Source organism: Gadus chalcogrammus, chromosome 21 (assembly GCF_026213295.1).
Source record: "Gadus chalcogrammus isolate NIFS_2021 chromosome 21, NIFS_Gcha_1.0, whole genome shotgun sequence".
NCBI classification, from domain to species: Eukaryota; Metazoa; Chordata; class Actinopteri; order Gadiformes; family Gadidae; genus Gadus; species Gadus chalcogrammus.
In genome coordinates, this window is record NC_079432.1 from 1910483 (window position 1) to 1930695 (window position 20213).

At 51.8% G+C, this 20213-nt stretch overlaps 2 protein-coding genes across 3 annotated transcripts in view; both read right to left on the reverse strand.

Annotated features, from left to right (window-relative positions):
• Nucleotides 1-197: 197 nt before the first annotated feature.
• On the reverse strand, nt 198-8259 carry LOC130374865 (centrosomal protein 43-like). Its single transcript, XM_056581841.1, has 13 exons — nt 8066-8259; nt 7227-7280; nt 6835-6889; nt 5759-5847; nt 5201-5317; nt 4271-4336; nt 2919-2972; nt 1964-2136; nt 1516-1652; nt 989-1063; nt 838-871; nt 525-612; nt 198-278 (listed from the first exon to the last, which is right to left on the reverse strand). Exons 1-13 carry the CDS (start codon nt 8147-8149, stop codon nt 198-200), a joined length of 1107 nt encoding a protein of 368 aa, XP_056437816.1. The 5' UTR covers nt 8150-8259.
• Nucleotides 8260-11304: 3045 nt separating this feature from the next.
• Nucleotides 11305-20213, reverse strand: part of LOC130374114 (myelin transcription factor 1-like protein) — a 25063-nt gene continuing 16154 nt past the window's right edge. Inside the window, exons 15-24 of one of the 2 annotated variants that reach the window (XM_056580702.1) lie at nt 19747-19863; nt 19355-19423; nt 19111-19173; nt 17514-17597; nt 16819-17052; nt 15718-15809; nt 14963-15066; nt 14304-14447; nt 12117-12179; nt 11305-11445 (exon numbers count right to left, since the gene is read on the reverse strand). In XM_056580702.1, coding sequence (XP_056436677.1) covers nt 11305-11445; nt 12117-12179; nt 14304-14447; nt 14963-15066; nt 15718-15809; nt 16819-17052; nt 17514-17597; nt 19111-19173; nt 19355-19423; nt 19747-19863 — 1111 coding nt within the window. The remainder of the gene's footprint in view (nt 11446-12116; nt 12180-14303; nt 14448-14962; nt 15067-15717; nt 15810-16818; nt 17053-17513; nt 17598-19110; nt 19174-19354; nt 19424-19746; nt 19864-20213) is intronic. The other variant, XM_056580703.1, reaches the window with a different exon arrangement.

Here is a 20213-nt window from a genome sequence, read left to right on the forward strand (position 1 = left end):
AGAGAGAGAGAGAGAGAGAGAGAGAGAGAGAGAGAGAGAGAAGGAGAGAGAGAGGAGAGGAGAGAGAGAGAGAGAGAGAGAGAGAGAGAGAGAATGATGAGAGAGAGAGAGAGAGGAGGAGGAGAGAGAGAGAGAGAGAGAGAGAGAGAGAGAGAGAGCGCGCGAGAGAGCGCGAGAGCGCGAGAGAGGGAGAGAGCTCAGGCTACATCCTCTACGTAGTCTGCGTGGAGCGACTGGCTCAACTGGGACACACTGAGGTCCTGGGTGTCGTCATCAACCTACACACGCACACACACACACACACACACACACACACACACACACACACACACACACACACACACACACACACACACACACACACGTTAGGATACCATGGGCACACACACACAACTTAGGACAACATCTTCACACACACACACACACACACACACACACACACACACACACACACACACACACACACACACACACACACACACACACACACACACACACACACACACACACACACACACACACACCTTGTCGCTGTCGTGGGGGCCCTCTATGGACACCTCCTCGATCTCCTCCCCGATGCTGATCTCACTCCTGGAGAAGTCTGAGCGGTGGCTGGAGGAGGAAACATCTCACCGGTCACTTCCTCTACAACCCACCTCCTGTCTAGCACACTTCCTGTTTAATGATCTCCTTGTAGGACCTCCCATCTGAGGTATTAATTGATCTCACTTATGAACAACTTCCTGTCTAGAACCGACTTCCTGTTCAACACTTCCTGTCCAGGTGCTCCTCCTCTTCCTGTGTGAGGAGGTGCTCAGAGCCTGCAGGTGAACTCACCTGTTGAAGTCGTCGTCGTACTCCGGGTCGTCGTCTGGGGAGGAAGGGATCAGAGGAAACAGGAAGTTATCAGAGGAAACAGGAAGTTATCAGAGGATACAGGAAGTGATCAGAGGACAGGGAGGACGTTCCTCCTGAGCCTGAGACCCACCTGGGGGCGGGGGTCCGGGCCTCTCACCGCTGCTCCTGGCCTCTCTGGCGCTCTTCACGGTAGAGGCAGCGCCCCCTGCAGGAGACAGCAGGTACAGCATTTACAACACATCCCATCGCATTACATTAACCTGCCTAATAAAATCTGCGGGAAACCTGTCCCGGGTCCCACACCCGGGACAGGTTTCCCGCAGATTTTAACCCCGGGACAGGCCCCGGTACAGGCCCCGGGACAGGACCCGGTACAGGCCCCGGGACAGGACCCGGTACAGGCCCCGGGACAGGACCCGGTACAGGCCCCGGGACAGGCCCCGGTACAGGCCCCGGGACAGGCCCCGGTACAGGCCCCGGTACAGGCCCCGGGACAGGCCCCGGTACAGGCCCCGGGACAGGCCCCGGTACAGGCCCCGGTACAGGCCCCGGTACAGGCCCCGGTACAGGCCCCGGTACAGGCCCCGGTACAGGCCCCGGTACAGGCCCCGGTAGAGGACCCGGTAGAGGACCCGGTAGAGGACCAGCAGCTCTTACCGTGGCGTCCCAGCGGGGGGTCCCTGGGGTCCCTGGGGTCTCCGGAGGCGCTGCTGGTCCCTCCGGCCGTCCTCCCAGGAGCCCGCTCTGACACAGAGCCCACCGGACCCTCCCTGGTGTCAGAGGACCCCGCCCCCCTGGGGAGCACCGGGGACAGCAGGCTGATTAGACACTCAGGGTACAGGATGGAGGACTAAAAGTAAAGACACTAAAGTTAAGTTAAAGTATTAAGCATTAAAACTAAAAACACTAAAGTTAAATTAAAGTATTAAGGATTAAAACTAAAACACTAAAGTTAAATTAAAGTATTGAGGATTAAAATTTAAAACACTAAAGTTAAGTTAAAGTATTGAGGATTAAACTTAAGACAGTCCAGTTAAGTGAAGCATGGACCAGAGAACCCTCTAAGGCGCAGTAGGGGTCCGACACGCTGGACCCCGGGGCTCACCATCCGAAGGTCTTCTGGGGGCCGGGCGGGGGGTCGTCGAAGAAGGAGTCCCCCTCCTCGGGGCCCCCCCCCTCCTGCTCCTCCTCCCCCCCCTCCAGGGCCCTCAGGCTGCCGGGGGGGCCGGTCTGGATCTGGTCCCCCTTCCCCTTGGGGGGCCCCGTCTCCTGGGGCGCCTGGGGGGGCAACGGAGGCAGGGGCTCAGATACTGATCAATACGTCAATACAGCCATTGATGACCAATACCGATCAGACATGGAGATCAATGACACAGCTCATTGATGACCAATACCGATCAGACATGGAGATCAATGATACAGCTCATTGATGACCAATACTGATCAGATATGGTGATCAGTGATACAGCTCATTGATGACCAATACCGATCAGACATGGTGATCAGTGATACAGCTCATTGATAACCAATACCGATCAGACATGGAGATCAATGACACAGCTCATTGATGACCAATACCGATCAGACATGGAGATCAGTGCTACAGCTCAGTGGACACCCCCAGTTGTGAAACAGGGGCCAGGGATCCTCATCCACCTGGCGGCCATCTTAGGCTCTCTGCTCCCCCACCCAGGGCGCAACAAGAAACAAGATGGCCGCTGGGTGGATGAGGCCCAAAGAAAAGTCAACCATTCCATCTTGTTGTTGTTTTGGTAACCGGGACACAGAACAGCACCGTCACAGTAAATGTCTTTCATCATCAGAGGTTATGTATTCGGCAGACATCCAGGATTAGTCACTGAATGGTTGACTTTGGCCTCAAATGTCCACCCAAACCTCGTGGGTATCAGGTTAGAAAGCAGAGCTGGTTCAGCGGCGGGCGGAGTTCCCTGGAGGTGGTGAAGCTAGCCGTCTGAACGTTAGTGCTGTTAGTGTGGATACTGGTAGTTATACTGGTAGTTCTACTGGTAGTTGTACTGGTTCTCCAGTCTGCTGGTTACCTGTGCAGCCGAGCCTCTCTGTGCTGTCTGCTTCTGGACTCTAAGTCTGGGAATCTGGCAGAGACGTCAAACATTAGCCTAGCTTCTAGCAAGCACAACTAGTTAGCAACTTACTGGGCCAACAAGAATATTCTCAGAGAGCTTATGTACTCTTCTAACTAGTATCCTCTGCTGACTACCATCCAGCGCTAATTAACCCCGCTAACAAGAGTGTTTAGCTGAATAGCATCTTCTTACAGAGCTACTAGTTGAGGTGCAGTGTGCGATGTTGATCATAGAGTATCAGGAAACAAAATAGATGTCAAACTTGTACTGAAAACTGCAAGTTTGGACCCTACCTCTGGCTCCTGGACCACAGGCAGCAGGAACACAGTGAAGGCAACATCAACATTTACATTTACGTTTTATACTCAACAGATTTCAGTATTATGGGATGTGAGGTGGAGGCCTCTGTAGTATTATGGGATGTCACACACAGAGCTCTGTAGGATTATGGGATGTCACACACAGAGCTCTGTAGTATTATGGGATGGGAGGTTCAGAGCTCTTTAGTATTATGGGATGTGAGCTCTGTAGTATTACGATGAGGTTCAGAGATCTGTAGTATTATGGGATATAACACAGGGCTCTGTAGTATTATGAGATATGACACAGAGCTCAGTAGTATTATGGGATGTGACACATAGGTCAGTAGGATTATGGGATGTGAGGTTCAGAGCTCTGTAGTATTATGGGATGTGAGGTTCAGAGTCCTGTAGTATTATGGGATGTGAGGTTCAGAGCCCTGTAGTATTATGGGATGTGAGGTTCAGAGCCCTGCAGTATTATGGGATGTGAAACACAGAGTTCAGTAGTATTATGGGATTTGAGGTTCAGAGGTCTGTAGTATTATGGGATGTGAGGTTCAGAGCTCTGTAGTATTATGGGATGTGAGGTTCAGAGGTCTGTAGTATTATGGGATGTGAGGTTCAGAGCTCTGTAGTATTATGGGATGTGAGGTTCAGAGCTCTGTAGTATTATGGGATGTGAGGTTCAGAGGTCTGTAGTATTATGGGATGTGAGGTTCAGAGCTCTGTAGTATTAGGGGATGTGAGGTTCAGAGGTCTGTAGTATTATGGGATGTGAGGTTCAGAGCCCTGTAGTATTATGGGATGTGAGGTTCAGAGCCCTGTAGTATTATGGGATGTGAGGTTCAGAGCCCTGTAGTATTATGGGATGTGAGGTTCAGAGCTCTGTAGTATTATGGGATGTGAGGTTCAGAGGTCTGTAGTATTATGGGATGTGAGGAACAGAGCTCTGTAGTATTATGGGATGTGACACACAGATGTCTGTATTATGGGATGTGATCCTACCTTACTGACGAGGGCAGCCGTGGTCTTCTGTCCTCCTAGTCTGACATCACCGGAGTCCTGCACTACCTGATATCAGATCAATATATACACTTATCGATCAACATACACACTCACATACTACTACATACACTGTGGAACACAGACTGTGTGTGTGTGTGTGTGTGTGTGTGTGTGTGTGTGTGTGTGTGTGTGTGTGTGTGTGTGTGTGTGTGTGTGTGTGTGTGTGTGTGTGTGTGTGTGTGTGTGTGTGTGTGTGTGTGTGTGTGTGTGTTTCTGATGACTGAGGAGAAGAATCAGGCCAAACTGGTTTCTGTCAACAGGAAGTTGTATTTCTTTCTACGGGAACTTGCCCATGAGCCCAGTGGTAAGAGAGCTGACCTACATGAACACACACCACCCTCACACACACACACACGCCGTTCTAACACACACACACAAACACACGCACACACTCACACACCACCCTAACACACACACACACACACTGCCCAAACCCGCCCCCCCCCCCACACACACACACACACACACACACACGCCGTTCTAACACACACACACAAACACACGCACACACTCACACACCACCCTAACACACACACACACACACTGCCCAAACCCGCCCCCCCCCCCACACACACACACACACACACACACACGCCGTTCTAACACACACATACAAACACACGCACACACTCACACACCACCCTAACACACACACACTGCCCCAACCCCCCCCCCCCCCCCACACACACACACACACACGTGGGCCCTGTGGTGCAGGTGGACGTGGGCCCTGTGGTGCAGGTGGACGTGGGCCCTGTGGTGCAGGTGGACGTGGGCCCTGTGGTGCAGGTGGACGTGGGCCCTGTGGTGCAGGTGGACGTGGGCCCTGTGGTGCAGGTGGACATGGGCCCTGTGGTGCAGGTGTCTCACCTCTGACCTCTGCCTTCCTCTCCTCAGCAGCTCCAGCAGCAGAGGAGTCTTCTTCTTCCCCTCGTCCGCGAGGCCCAGCTCCTGGGAGACCTGCTCCCTGCTGTCCAGAGCCTTCAGCTGCACACACACACACACACGCACACGCACGCACGCACGCACGCACGCACGCACGCACGCACGCACGCACGCACGCACGCACGCACGCACACACACACACACACACACGCGCACACAACCACACACACACACACACACACACACACACACACGCGCGCGCGCACACAACCACACAACCACACACACACACACACACACACACACACACACACACACACACACACAGAGACACACACACACAGTTACCATCTCATAGGACAGCCGCTCTAAGGGGTCTGTAGGTGGGCTAGGTGGGGTATGAGGGTGTGTGGGCTGGGTGGCTTATGTGGGGTAGGAGTGTGTGGGGGTATGTGGGGTATGTGGGGCATGTGGGGCATGTGGGGCAGGTGGGGTAGGTGGGGTAGGTGGGGTAGGTGGGGTAGGTGTATGCATACTACCCACCGCGTGGATCTCTGGCTGGAACACGGCCAGGGTGAAGTCCAGGTGGAACACATGGAGGAAGTCCACGATGAGACCGGCCACCAGACGGCCTTGGGGGAGACACAGAGGGGGGGGGGGGGAGACGCGGAGGAGGAGGGGGAGGGGAAGGGCGAGGAGGTGGAGGGGAGACGCAAAGGGAGTGGATGGGAGGAGGAGGGGGAGGACGCAGAGGAGGAGGGGGGGAGGAGGAGACACAGAGGGGGAGGACGCAGAGGAGGAGGGGGGGAGGAGGAGACACAGAGGGGGAGGACGCAGAGGAGGAGGGGGGGAGGAGGTGAGGAGGAGGAGACACAGAGGGGGAGGAGGGGGAGGACGCAGAGGAGGAGGGGAGGAGGAGGGGGAGGACGCAGAGGAGGAGGGGGGGAGGAGGTGAGGAGGAGGAGACACAGAGGGGGAGGGGGGGGAGGAAGAGGGGGAGGAGGAGGATGAAGAATAGGAGGAAGGGGAAGAGGAAGAGGAAGAGGATGAGGATCAGGGGGAGACTGAGTCAGAGGCAGCACCTCCTTCCCACCCTGCTAGACTGCAGTGCATCCCCTAGCAGCTTAACTCAGTCCATCGCAACGTATTCCCAGACCAACACGCTATGCTACAGGAGAGAGGGCCACAGAGCCACTGGCAGCGCGGTCAACGCGTTGTGCTAAGCTCCCTGCAGTGGAAGCAGAACAGCGCCCCCCAGTGGGGAGTCTAGGAACCACAGCTGCTGCTGGGTGGTAACCACGGAAACAATCACACCTTTAAGAGCCCTTGACGAATTGGACGTGAACCCGTTTGTGAAACAGGTGAACCTATGAGATAAATGTTTAGTGGTAAAACTCCACGTTACCTCTGCATGTAGAAACCCTGTTGTTATGGAAACCTGTTGAATCTTAACAACAGTACACCTCAATATTAAGCCCCTCCGAGTCCTACGGGATGACCTCCATGTTGTGGGAGGAGTCAGGACCACCAGGGTCTGAATGGGGGGGGAGGACCTCAATGTTGTGGGAGGAGTCAGGACCACCAGGGTCTGAAGGGGGGGGGGGGACAGAGGTACTGACCGTCTTTTGTGTTGAGGAACTTCCTCAGGTTCTCGTTCACCAGGGGGCTTTTGTTCTGCGGGGCACAGCGACAAACACCACGTTAGGAAAGACAGTCAAACGATGAGTTAACGAGCCGAGCCTCGTTAGTGTCTACCTCTACTTTAAGACCTTTAATGAGGAGTCAGAGGGTGATCGATCTGAGGGTCGTTAGTGTCTACCTCCACTTTCAGACCTTTAATGAGGAGTCAGAGTGATAACGAGTTGAGGGTCGTTAGTGTCTGCCTCCACTTTCAGACCTTTAATGAGGAGTCAGAGTGATAACGAGTTGAGGGTCGTTAGTGTCTGCCTCCACTTTCAGACCTTTAATGAGGAGTCAGAGTGATAACGAGCTGAGGGTCGTTAGTGTTTACCTCCACCTTATCCTGTTCATCCATGGCCAGAAACACAGCAGCACGCATCTCTGCCTGTGGAGCAGGAGAGTGGATTTAATGAAGGGAGCAATTACCTCATATTAAGCACATCATCAAAAAACTCATATTACATCATCAATATAACCTCATATTACATAATCAATTACCTCATATAAAGTGCATCATCCATAACCTCATATTAACATCATAAACAACCGGATATTACATCATCAATAACCTTATATTAAGTACATCATCAATAACCTCATATTACATAATCAATAGCCTCATATTACATCATCAATAACCTCATGTTAACATCATAAATAACCGCATATTACATCATCAATAACTTCATATTGCATCATCAATAACCTCATAATAACATCATCAATATCCGAATATTACATCATCAATAACTTCATATTACATCGACCAACAAGTCCACGGTCAATGTGATGTAGTTTAACAGGACAGAAGTCAGTATATTAGTGATATGTAGTTAGTTTAAGAGCACATAAATCAGTATGAGTGATATATCAGTAGTTTAATGGTAGCTATGTAGTTATAAGTCAGTTTAGGAGTGGTATGTATGTAGTTAGTTTAACAGTACATAAGTCAGTATATGAGTGATATATCAGTAGTTGACTGGTATTTCAGTAGTTTGTTGGTAGATATGTAGTAGTAAGTCAGTATATGGTGATATATGTGTAGATATGTAGTTATACGAGTGATTTATCTAGAGTTGAATGATAGATCTTTAGTTATAAGCCCCTATATGAGTGGTATATCAGTAGTTGACTGGTATATCATTAGTTTGTTGGTTTAGGGTAGCAGACCTTGAGTTTGTTCAGCACCCCGCTGTTCTCCAGGCTCTGGATCAGAAGGTCCCGCAGCTCCGTGTCTTCCTCGGTCGCCGACATCTTCTGTTCCGACCTTATGATGAATTATCTACAGTATATATATTAATAAACTATCGCTGTTATACATCCATGACGACGACAACCACAACAAACCGTCTACATCCGGGTTCTCTTCTTCGGCGGTTTGAGTTCAGCCATAGGGTGTTGATATCAGCGCCCCCTGGCGGCCCACGGCGTAGGCGCACTGCAACAGCATCACTTCCAGCAAGACTGAAAAAGTGCCGAAGTCAAAATATAGGTATACAAAGTTCATTCTTGTGTAGGCTATTTTATGTAAGTATTTATTTCGATTTTACTATTCATGGATATTATTTACACAAAATAATTAAAACAGATGCAATAAAGTCAAAAATTATGGCACATTTGTGAGTCCTATTCACAGCTTCACGTTTTAAAACATCAGACACACGTCAAGTCAAATGAGGAGAGGCAAGGCGACGGTCAGAATCTGTGTTCCAACACAAGATTTATTCAGAGGAAGAGATGCCAACAGCAGCATGATAAAAATTGTACAAACTTCACTATTCAAAGAAAAGTTCACAGAACCACGAATGGCTAAAAACATTCAGCAAAGTATGAACAAACGCATGCAATGTGGAAGCAAAGCAACGGTTTAAAATTCATCAAGATAGAAGAAAAAAAGAATTGTTGTATAAAAATTTTCATCAATGCACTACGTAAAAAGAAATAGAAATTGTAGCATTTCATTAAATCGATGACCTCACAAATGTTCAATAAAATGAATGACCTCACAAATATACATTTGAGTTTCTTTTGCATTCTAGCATGTCACATGAGATAGTCCATGGAAATAGTTTAGAGTTTACATTATATGTTATGTGTGTATCGACTGAGTGGCAGAGTTGTGCTTTAAATCCCATTTTAGTTTATAATCATCAAGAAGAACTGAAACAGAGCAGTGGTCTGCTGGTCGCCTGCTGGTCGCCATCGCCCCCTGCTGGTCCGGAGGCTGATGGCCGCGCCGACAGACCCAGCGTCCCCCCCCCCACCCCTCCCCAGACCCCCCAGCTCCCCCCCAGACCCCCCAGCAGTCTCCTCTCACAATACTTCACACATTTCAATAAAGTGCATGCATGACAGATGGCGCTCCCAACACATCACCACATCACCGCATCCAGCTCTGATACGCTTTCTGTTACAGTAAGGCCTTTCCAACCAGCTCTGATACGCTTTCTGTTACAGTAAGGCCTTTCAAGAGTCTCTGATACTCATTCTGTTACAGTAAGGCCTTTCCAACCAGCTCTGATACGCTTTCTGTTACAGTAAGGCCTTTCCAACCAGCTCTGATACGCTTTCTGTTACAGTAAGGCCTTTCAAGAGTCTCTGATACTCATTCTGTTACAGTAAGGCCTTTCAAGAGTCTCTGATACGCATTCTGTTACAGTAAGGCCTTTCAAGAGTCTCTGATACTCATTCTGTTACAGTAAGGCCTTTCAAGAGTCTCTGATACGCATTCTGTTACAGTAAGGCCTTTCAAGAGTCTCTGATACTCATTCTGTTACAGTAAGGCCTTTCAAGAGTCTCTGATACTCTTTCTGTTACAGTAAGGCCTTTCAAGAGTCTCTGATACGCATTCTGTTACAGTAAGGCCTTTCAAGAGTCTCTGATACTCATTCTGTTACAGTAAGGCCTTTCAAGAGTCTCTGATACGCATTCTGTTACAGTAAGGCCCTTCCAACCAGCTCTGATACGCATTCTGTTACAGTAAGGCCTTTCCAGAGGCCCTGATACGCATTCTGTAACAGTGCTCCTCTGTCATTGACTGAAGAGCCGCTCGCTTCCTCAAACCGAGAATCTTTAAGTGCCAATCGAAGTTGAGGAACTCTTAAGTCCTGACTCAGAGGTGATTCTGGCGAAAGCCGAGAGCAACGCACTGTCCTCGGACATGGCGCCCCTCCCCCCCGTTGAGGCCAGGATAGGGGCGCCATGACGGGTGGGGGTCTAAATCCTGGTAACCGCGCCCCCCCCAGCCTCCTCGCTGGACGCCGCTGCGTCCCAGCAGCCATGTTGTCAATGCAGAACACGTAGAATACTTTGTCACGCTAACGTTTGTCTCCCGCTCGAGATATGATCGAAAAGTAGGAGGCGGCCTCGGCCTGTCGGTCGGACGGCCGGCGGCCGGCGGACCCACGGAGACCCTGACCCTGTCTGCCCACGCTGAAGGAAACCCCTCAGCTTCACATCTATCTACACCTAAACACACGGAGCCGCCCCCGTGCAGACCCCCCCCCGGAGAGACGCAGAGGGCCACCTCCGCCTCAAATGATTGTATTAAAAGGTTTGTACAAAACGCAACACATCGAGATTCAGTAAAAACGTCTATCCGCTCGGCTAGGTTCAATCATAAGAAATTGCATAAACCCAAACTTCTTTTTTAAAGATTGCATTCCGTGTCTGAACGCCTCGCGGGGGTCCTGTGAATATTGCTGAGTCACCGGCAGGAGGTCGACTCCCCCTCGGGACAGATTGTCTCCTACGTTTGATCGCTCTCGGCCTCCACCGTCCGAGGCTGGGGGATGGGGGGGGGGGGGGACAATTTGAAGCACTATGCTCTACATTCTATGTTCTGCGTTCTACGTTTGAAACTAGCTGATGAGGAGGGATTCGCAGTCGTGTTCGAGACCTCGGCGCTGGAGAACGTGACGGCCCGTCGCCCTGGTTACACAGACGACGGTAATATTAGACGACTGAAGACGGATTGCAAACATCATAACAAAGTCAATAACGGACAGGTCTCGTCCAGGGGGGGGGTCCGAGCCACGACCCCCCCCCCCCAGCGTAAGGACGTGATTCAGCGCTTGACGTTAATAAATACACACACAGTACACTGACACTAGAAGTTGCCTCCAGGAGCGACTGGCACTGGACGCCACATCTCAGGAGATCATATGAAAATGTACAAAAACAGGAATCCTCCTCTCAACGTCGGCCAACGCGGAGGTTATTTTCAAAGCAAAGTAAAGACATGGAACGGGTGGACTGGAGGGAGGAACTCAGAACCCGAGGGGGGGGGGGGGGGGGGGGGGGGGGGACCACAGCAGCAAAACCTCCTTTCCCTGCTGCTTCTTTTTTGCGTGACAGCCTGACGGGGCTGGGTCCCCACCTCCACCCGGGGGAGCTACACCCTTCAGGTGCTACACCTGGATGCCCTGCACGGCCTGCTTGATGTTCTCCAGCAGGGCCTTGTTCTCCGGGCTCTGGTACTGGTCCTGGTGGCTGTACATGTCCGTCAGCGTGCTGACGTAGGAGTCGAAGTTCTGCTCGTTCATCGGCTCCTGGGTGGAGGGAGGAGGAGCAGAGCGTCCGTCAGGGGGGATGGGAGGAGGAGGGGAGGAGGGGAGGGGGAGCCACAGCAGGAGGGGGAGGTGGAGGAGGAGGTCTGGGGAGGATCGAGGGAAGCACTGGGGAGGAAGTGACATCAGCACGCTACGCTGTGACACCACCGGGGAGGAAGTGACATCAGCACGCTACGCTGTGACGCCACTGGGGAGGAAGTGACATCAAACACTGACTGGGGGGGTCGTTACCGTGTGACATCACTGGAGGGACTGCCTACCTCAACATGCAGTAGAGGGGTGTTTTGTGTTTAGGGGTTCAGATCAGAGTCACTACGGGGGAGGGGGGTGTAAGGGGGAGGAGGGGAGGAGGAGGAGGGGAGGAGGAGGAGGGGAAGAGGGGAGGAGGAGGAGGAGGAGGAGGAGGAGGAGGGGAGGAGGGGAGGAGGGGAGGGAAGAGGGGAGGAGGAGGAGGAGGAGGAGGAGGGGAGGAGGAGGAGGAGGAGGAGGAGGAGGAGGAGGAGGAGGGGAGGAGGAGGAGGAGGAGGAGGAGGAGGAGGAGGAGGAGGAGGAGGGGGGAGGAGGAGAGGAGGAGGAGGAGGAGGAGGAGGAGGAGGAGGGGGGGAGGAGGAGAGGAGGAGGAGGGGAAGAGGGGAGAAATGGTCTCTTACTCTGGGGCTGGTGTGTACACAGGAGTCTAGTTTAGGGGGGGTCTCTTTGGGAGGCAGTGGTCTCTAGAGAGGGTGTAGAGAGGATATTAGCCCAGAGACACAGGTCACCCCTGACCCCCACATCGGACAAAAACATTAGTGATGTGTGTTTTTGAATCAGCTGACACTCTCTCTCTCTCTCTCTCTCTCTCTCTCTCTCTCTCTCTCTCTCTCTCTCTCTCTCTTTCTGTCTCTCACTCTCTCTCTCTCTCTCTCTCTCTCTCTCTCTCTCTCTCTCTCTCTCTCTCTCTCTCTCTCTCTCTCTCTCTCACTCTCTCTCTCTCTCTCTCTCTCTCTCTCTCTCTCTCTCTGTCTCTCTCTCTCTCTCTCTCTCTCTCTCTCTCTCTCTCTCTCTCTCTCTCTCGCTCTCTCTGTCTCTCTCTCTCCTTATCCCTTTTTCGAAAACATCATCATCATCACAAGCAATTTATGTATAAATATATTTATATTTACACAGTGTATACTGTGTAGTTTTATTTGTACTGTAAGAGAGAGTATGAATATATGCAGTACATGAACATGTACTGGTTTAAGTACAGGAGAATACAGCAGAGTGCAGTCGTACAGATACAGGTGGAGACAGAGAATAACTCTGTCTGTCTGGGGTCTGACGGAGGCTAACCCCGCCCCTCTGGGAGGTGCAGTACCTTCAAACAAGCCAGACCGATCGCTGGAGCTATTTTTAGATTCCTCTGTCTCTCCGCCCCTCCTCTGCACCACCACCTACAGATACAGCTGCACCACCAGCTAACACCACCAGCTAACACCACCACCTACAGATACAGCTGCACCACCAGCTAACACCACCAGCTAACACCACCACCTACAGATACAGCTGCACCACCAGCTAACACCATCACCTACAGATACAGCTGCACCACCAGCTAACACCACCAGCTAACACCACCACCCACACATACAGCCGCCCCACCAGCTAACATCACCAGCTAACACCACCAGCTAACACCACCACCTACAGATACAGCTGCACCACCAGCTAACACCACCAGCTAACACCATCACCTACAGATACAGCTGCACCACAAGCTAACACCACCAGCTAACACCACCACCTACAGATACAGCCGCCCCACCAGCTAACACCACCAGCTAACACCACCAGCTAACACCACCACCTACAGATACAGCTGCACCACCAGCTAACACCATCACCTACAGATACAGCTGCACTACCAGCTAGCACCACCACCTACAGATACAGCTGCACCACCAGCTAACACCATCACCTACAGATACAGCTGCACCACCAGCTAACACCACCAGCTAACACCATCACCTACAGATACAGCTGCCCCACCAGCTAACACCACCAGCTAACACCATCACCTACAGATACAGCTGCACCACCAGCTAGCACCACCACCTACAGATACAGCTGCACCACCAGCTAGCACCACCACCTACAGATACAGCTGCACCACCAGCTAGCACCACCACCTACAGATACAGCTGCACCACCAGCTAACACCACCAGCTAACACCACCAGCAAACACCACCAGCTAACACCACCAGCTAACACCATCACCTACAGATACAGCTGCACCACCAGCTAGCACCCCCACCTACAGATACAGCTGCACCACCTGCTAACACCACCAGCTAACACCACCTACAGATACAGCTGCACCACCAGCTAACACCACCAGCTAACACCATCACCTACAGATACAGCCGCCCCACCAGCTAACACCACCAGCTAACACCACCTACAGATACAGCTGCACCACCAGCTAACACCACCAGCTAACACCATCACCTACAGATACAGCTAACACCACCAGCTAACACCACCAGCTAACACCACCTACAGATACAGCTAACACCACCAGCTAGCACCACCACCTACAGATACAGCTGCCCCAACAGCTAACACCACCAGCTAACACCACCAGCTAACACCACCAGCTAACACCACCAGCTAACACCACCAGCTAACATCATTCACTATTGGGTCATTTAGCAGCTCCATGGTCGTCATGACGCCTACAGGCGGACAACAGACATTTGGGATCGAACGCGGAACCTTCCGGCTGGGAACACGTGTCATACGACATCTGTGAGACGCGTGTGGTCCGAGAGGTCAGGGCTCAGGGTCAGGGGTCAGGGGTCAGAGTCGGGGGCCGTACCATGTGGGGCAGCTGGATGTTGGCCAGGCTGCTGATCAGTGATTGGCTGAGGCTGGCGAGCTCGTGGAGCAGCGAGTCGTTCTGCTGCTCGATGGCCTTGTTCTCCTCCTCCATGGAGCGCAGGCTGGTCTCCATGGAGACGATCTGACACACGCACGCACGCACGCACGCACGCACGCACACACGCACGCACGCACGCACGCACGCACGCACGCACGCACGCACGCACACACGCAAACAAACACACACACACACACACACACACACACACACACACACACACACACACACACAAACAATCAGAATACACACACGCACACAGACACAAACACACACAAACACACAATCAGAACATTCACACACGCACACAATTACACATACACACACACACGCAAACACACACAATCATACATACATACACACGCACACACACACACACACAATCAGAATACACACACACAGACACAATCAGAATACACAAACACACACACACACACACACACATCAAACACAATATGAAAACACACACACAATCAGAGTACACACACACAATCAGAACACACACACAAACACACACAATCAGAATACACACACACATTCAGAACATACACACACACACAATCAGAGCACACCCCCCCCCCCCCCCCCCTGGCAGGTACCTGTGTCCTCAGGTTGATCATGTCCGACTGCACCTGGCTGTTGGACTCACTCAGGTCTTTAATCTCCTCGTCCAGCTGCTTGATGTCCTCATCGTTCTCGATCCCTGGGGGGGGGGGGGGGGGGACAGACCGTACCGGTTACCATGGTGACGCAGGCGGGCAACACACTGGTCTCTCCGACGGGGGACCCCAATGCTAACGAATCCCAAGCTAACGCTAACGCAAGCGCTAGCTGAGCCGGTCCGGAATCAAGGACTCTGAATCAAGGACTCTGAATCAAGGACTCTGAATCAAGGACTCTGAATCAAGGACTCTGAATCAAGGACTCTGAATCAAGGACCCCGAATGAAGGATCCCGGATCAAGGACCCTGGATCAAGGACCCTGGATCAAGGACCCTGGATCAAGGACCCTGAGTCAGGGATCCTCACTCTGAGGTTTTCAGCTCCTTATCGTACTCCGACAGGTCTGACATCCCCCCCATCACTGAGAACTCACACCTACAGATTGGGGCCGGGCAATCTGGCAACCCTGATTGCAGTCAGGTTGTGATCCCAGACCACCACCTACTGGGGGTCCCCTCATTACAGCTGATACTAGTGCCTTGCTGTATCTGCAACCAGGGTTGCCAGATTGGGTGGGAAATCTGGCCCAATCTGGCAACCCTGCTCATGAGTCCTATCAGGTCCACTCAGTGCAGATGCACCCAGAACCCCGGGGGGGGGGGGGGGCGGGGGGACCGGGGGGGGGGCGTACCTCTGCTGGCTCTCTGTTTGATGGTCAGCATCTCCACGCCGGTCATCCTCGTCTTCTTCATGGCCAGCGAAGCCCGCGGACAACCGGAGAGACTTCAGAGCAGAGAGACACGCTCAGCACACACACAATGACACACACACTGACACACACAATGACACACACACTGACACACACAATGACACACACACTGACACACACACTGACACACACACTCTAACACACACTCTAACACACACTCTAACACACACACTGCAACACACACACTGACACACACACTGCAACACAGATACTGAAACACACCCACTGCAACACACACACACACACACACACACACACACACTGCAACACACACTGCAACACACAAACTGACACACACACTGACACACACACTGCAACACACACACTGACACACACACTGCAACACACACTGACACACACACTGCAACACACACACTCTAACACACACACTGCAACACACACACTCTAACACACACACTGCAACACAGACACTGCAACACACACACTCTAACACACACACTGCAACACACACACTGCAACACACACACTGACACACACACTGACACACACACTGCAACACACACACTCTAACACACACACTGCAACACACACACTGCAACACACACACTGCAACACACACACTGCAACACACACAAAAACACACACACACACACACACACACACACACTGCAACACACACACTGACACACACACTGCAACACACACACTGCAACACACACACTGACACACACACTACAACACACACACTCTAAGACACACACTGCAACACACACACTGCAACCAAACACACTGACACACACACTCTAACACACACACTGCAACACACACACTGCAACACACACACTGCAACACACACACACACACTGTAAACCATCACATGTTTTGTGGGTTACACTAGCATATGACGCCACCGCTGTGATGTCACCACTGTGACGTCACCACTCTGACGCCACCGCTGTGATGATGTCACCACTGTGACGTCAGCACTGCGACGTCGCAGCGGGGGTGTCACCGCTGCGACGTCAAGGCTGCGACGCCACCGCCTTCAGAGGCCCCGCCCACCTGCGGTGCGTCAGGAAGCTGCCGCTGACGTGCCCCGAGCCGTCGCAGCCCGGCGTGGGACACGACATGCCGTCCGTCTTCCCCGACTTCCAGGCGAACTGGGCGCCGTTAGCGTAGCCGTTAGCGTAGCCGTCCTTCTGCCGCTTGGCCGCCAGGGGGCAGCCCGACGCGCTGCGGTGGGACGCGTACTTCCCCGTCACATGACCCTGTCCGTCACAGCCCGGGACCGGGCACCTGGGGGGGAGCGGAGCGTCTGATTGGTCCAGAGCGGTCAACGTCAACAGGAAGTCCCCAACAGGGCCCGGTGGTCTTTAACATTGCAACGCTTAAAGGTGACATATTATACCACCAGGTGTGGTCTAAACGGCTTGTAACGGCTAATCACACTCACACCTGGTGGTATAATATGTCACCTTTGAACATTTTAAAACGGGATTCTGAAGCTCTCTGAACGGCCTTTGTGTTTGAAGGGTGCTGTATAAATAATCCTGTCTTACATAATGCAACTAACATTCATAATAACGCCGAATAAATAAAGCAGCATCATGACCTCACAAAAGAAGAGCCCTCCCCGTGTCCCTGGCAACCAGACCCATGTGGTCCTAAGAAATGCTCTTCAGAGGTTAAAACGATGCAAGTGTGTACAGCGTGTGATGAATGTCGTGTGATAGGCTGTGGGTTATGTTTGCTCGTACCTGATTGGTTCCTGGTCGTCTTTGTCTTCCTTGCTGTGGAGGATTTTGACGCCGCTCTTTTTGGCCCGGGGGCAACCGGACAGACTGGAGGAGACACATCTTGTACAGTTCACTACCATCACATCTACTGTCACTACTGTCACATCTACTGTCACTACCTTCACATCTACTGTCACTACTGTCACATCTACTGTCACTCCCATCACATCTACTGTCACTACTGTCACATCTACTGTCACTACTGTCACATCTACTGTCACTACCATCACATCTACTGTCACTACTGTCACATCTACTGTCACTACTGTCACATCTACTGTCACTACCATCACATCTACTGTCACTACTGTCACATCTACTGTCACTACCTTCACATCTACTGTCAATACTGTCACATCTACTGTCACTCCCATCACATCTACTGTCACTACCGTCACATCTACTGTCACTACTGTCACATCTACTGTCACATCTACTGTCACTACCGTCACATCTACTGTCACTACCATCACATCCATTGTCACTACTGTCACATCTACTGTCACTACCTTCACATCTACTGTCACATCTACTGTCACTACTGTCACATCTACTGTCACTACCATCACATCTACTGTCAATACTGTCACATCTACTGTCACTACTGTCACATCTACTGTCACTACCTTCACATCAACTGTCACTACTGTCACATCTACTGTCACTACCATCACATCTACTGTCACTACTGTCACATCTACTGTCACTACTGTCACATCTACTGTCACTACTGTGACATCTACTGTGACATCTGCTGTCGCTACTGTCACACCTACTGTCACTACTGTCACATCTACTGTCACTACTGTCACATCTACTGTCACTACTGTCACATCTACTGTCACTACTGTCACATCTACTGTCAATACTGTCACATCTACTGTCACATCTACTGTCACATCTACTATCACTACCATCACATCTACTGTCACTACTGTCACATCTACTGTCACTACCATCACATCTACTGTCACTACTGTCACATCTACTGTCACTACTGTCACATCTACTGTCACTACCATCACATCTACTGTCACTACTGTCACATCTGCTGTCGCTACTGTCACACCTACTGTCACTACTGTCACATCTACTGTCACTACTGTCACATCTACTGTCACTACTGTCACACCTACTGTCACTACTGTCACATCTACTGTCACTACTGTCACATCTACTGTCACTACTGTCACATCTACTGTCACTACTGTCGCATCTACTGTCAATACTGTCACATCTACTGTCAATACTGTCACATCTACTGTCACTACTGTCGCATCTACTGTCACTACCATCACATCTACTGTCACTACCATCACATCTACTGTCACTACTGTCACATCTACTGTCACTACCATCACATCTACTGTCACTACCATCACATCTACCATCACATCTACTATCACTAACATCACCTTTACTGTCACATCTACCAACGCATCAACTACCATCACGCACATGGGGTCCTGGCTGTGGGTGTGTGTGTGTGTGTGCGCGAGTGCGCATGCGTGCGTGTGTGTGGGTTTGTGTGTGTGTGTGTGTGGTGTGTTGTGACTACCTCCTATGGGATGCATAGTTCCCTGTTATGTGTCCTGATCCATCACAGCCTGGGGTGGGACACCTGGAGCAGAAAAATCACACGTTGAATCACATGTCAAATCACATGATGGATCACATGATGGATTACATGTTAAATCACATGATGGATCACATGATAACATGTTAATCTCATGTTAGTCCCATGTTAATCCCATGTTAATCCCCATGTTAATCCTGTGGTGGATCCCGGTGAGGTCACTGACTTGAGGTCCTGGGGGTTGGTGCTCATCAGTCCGCGGAGGTTCTTGTCGGCCAGCTGGCAGCTGGAGAGTCTGAGGAAAAACAGAACATCAGAACATCTCAGGAAGAACCAGAACACCAGAACAGCTCTAGGAGGAACCAGAATATCTCCAGGAGGAACCAGAACATCTTAGGAGGAACCAGAACATCTTAGGAGGAACCAGAACACCAGAACATCTCAGGAGGACAGGGCCAGACATGAGGTCAATGGATCACCAACTTAACTTAACTTAACTTATCAACCCCTTAGAGAGGAATGGCCACCAACAGGGGTGAAGGAGACACAGGGTGAAGGAGTGACAGGGTGAAGGAGTGGCAGGGTGTCCTACAGCAGGGGGTGGAGGAGTGTTCTTACGTGAGGAGCTCCTTCTTCACCTCCTTACAGGGGCTGTACTTGTGTTTGGAGCTGGACATGGAAACCTCAGAGTAGCGCTGCTCCTCCAGGAGGTCCTGGAAGGGGTCCAGCTCCTCGCTCTGCAGGAGGAGGAGGAGGAGGTGGGGGAGGAGGGGGAGGAGCAGGAGGAGAAGGAGGTGGGGGAGGAGAGGGAGGAGGAGGAGGAGAGGGAGGAGGAGGAGGGGGAGGAAAGGGAGGAGGGGGAGGAGGGGGAGGATGGGGAGGAGAGGGAGGAGGAGGAGGGGGAGGGGGAGGAGGGAGGAGGAGGAGGGGAGGAGAGGGAGGAGGAGGAGGAGGAGGAGGAGGAGGAGGAGGAGAACCACAGGGAAGTTACCACACGGCCCTGAAGTAGGTGTTGGATGCAGCAGAGAGGTTTGACGGATGGGTGGAGTTGTTGGCTGCAGTAGAGAGGTTTGGGTGGAGGTTTG

Bases quoted from the DNA above. Each gene is read 5' to 3' on its own strand.
- LOC130374865 (XM_056581841.1), bottom strand. From the start codon at position 8,149: ATGTCGGCGACCGAGGAAGACACGGAGCTGCGGGACCTTCTGATCCAG. The intron at 7,281-8,065 runs GTCTGCTACCCT...CCTGCTCCACAG, and splicing joins GGGTGCTGAACAAACTCAAG to GCAGAGATGCGTGCTGCTGT. The intron at 1,064-1,515 runs GTAAGAGCTGCT...TGTCTCCTGCAG, and splicing joins CCCCCCGCTGGGACGCCACG to GGGGCGCTGCCTCTACCGTG.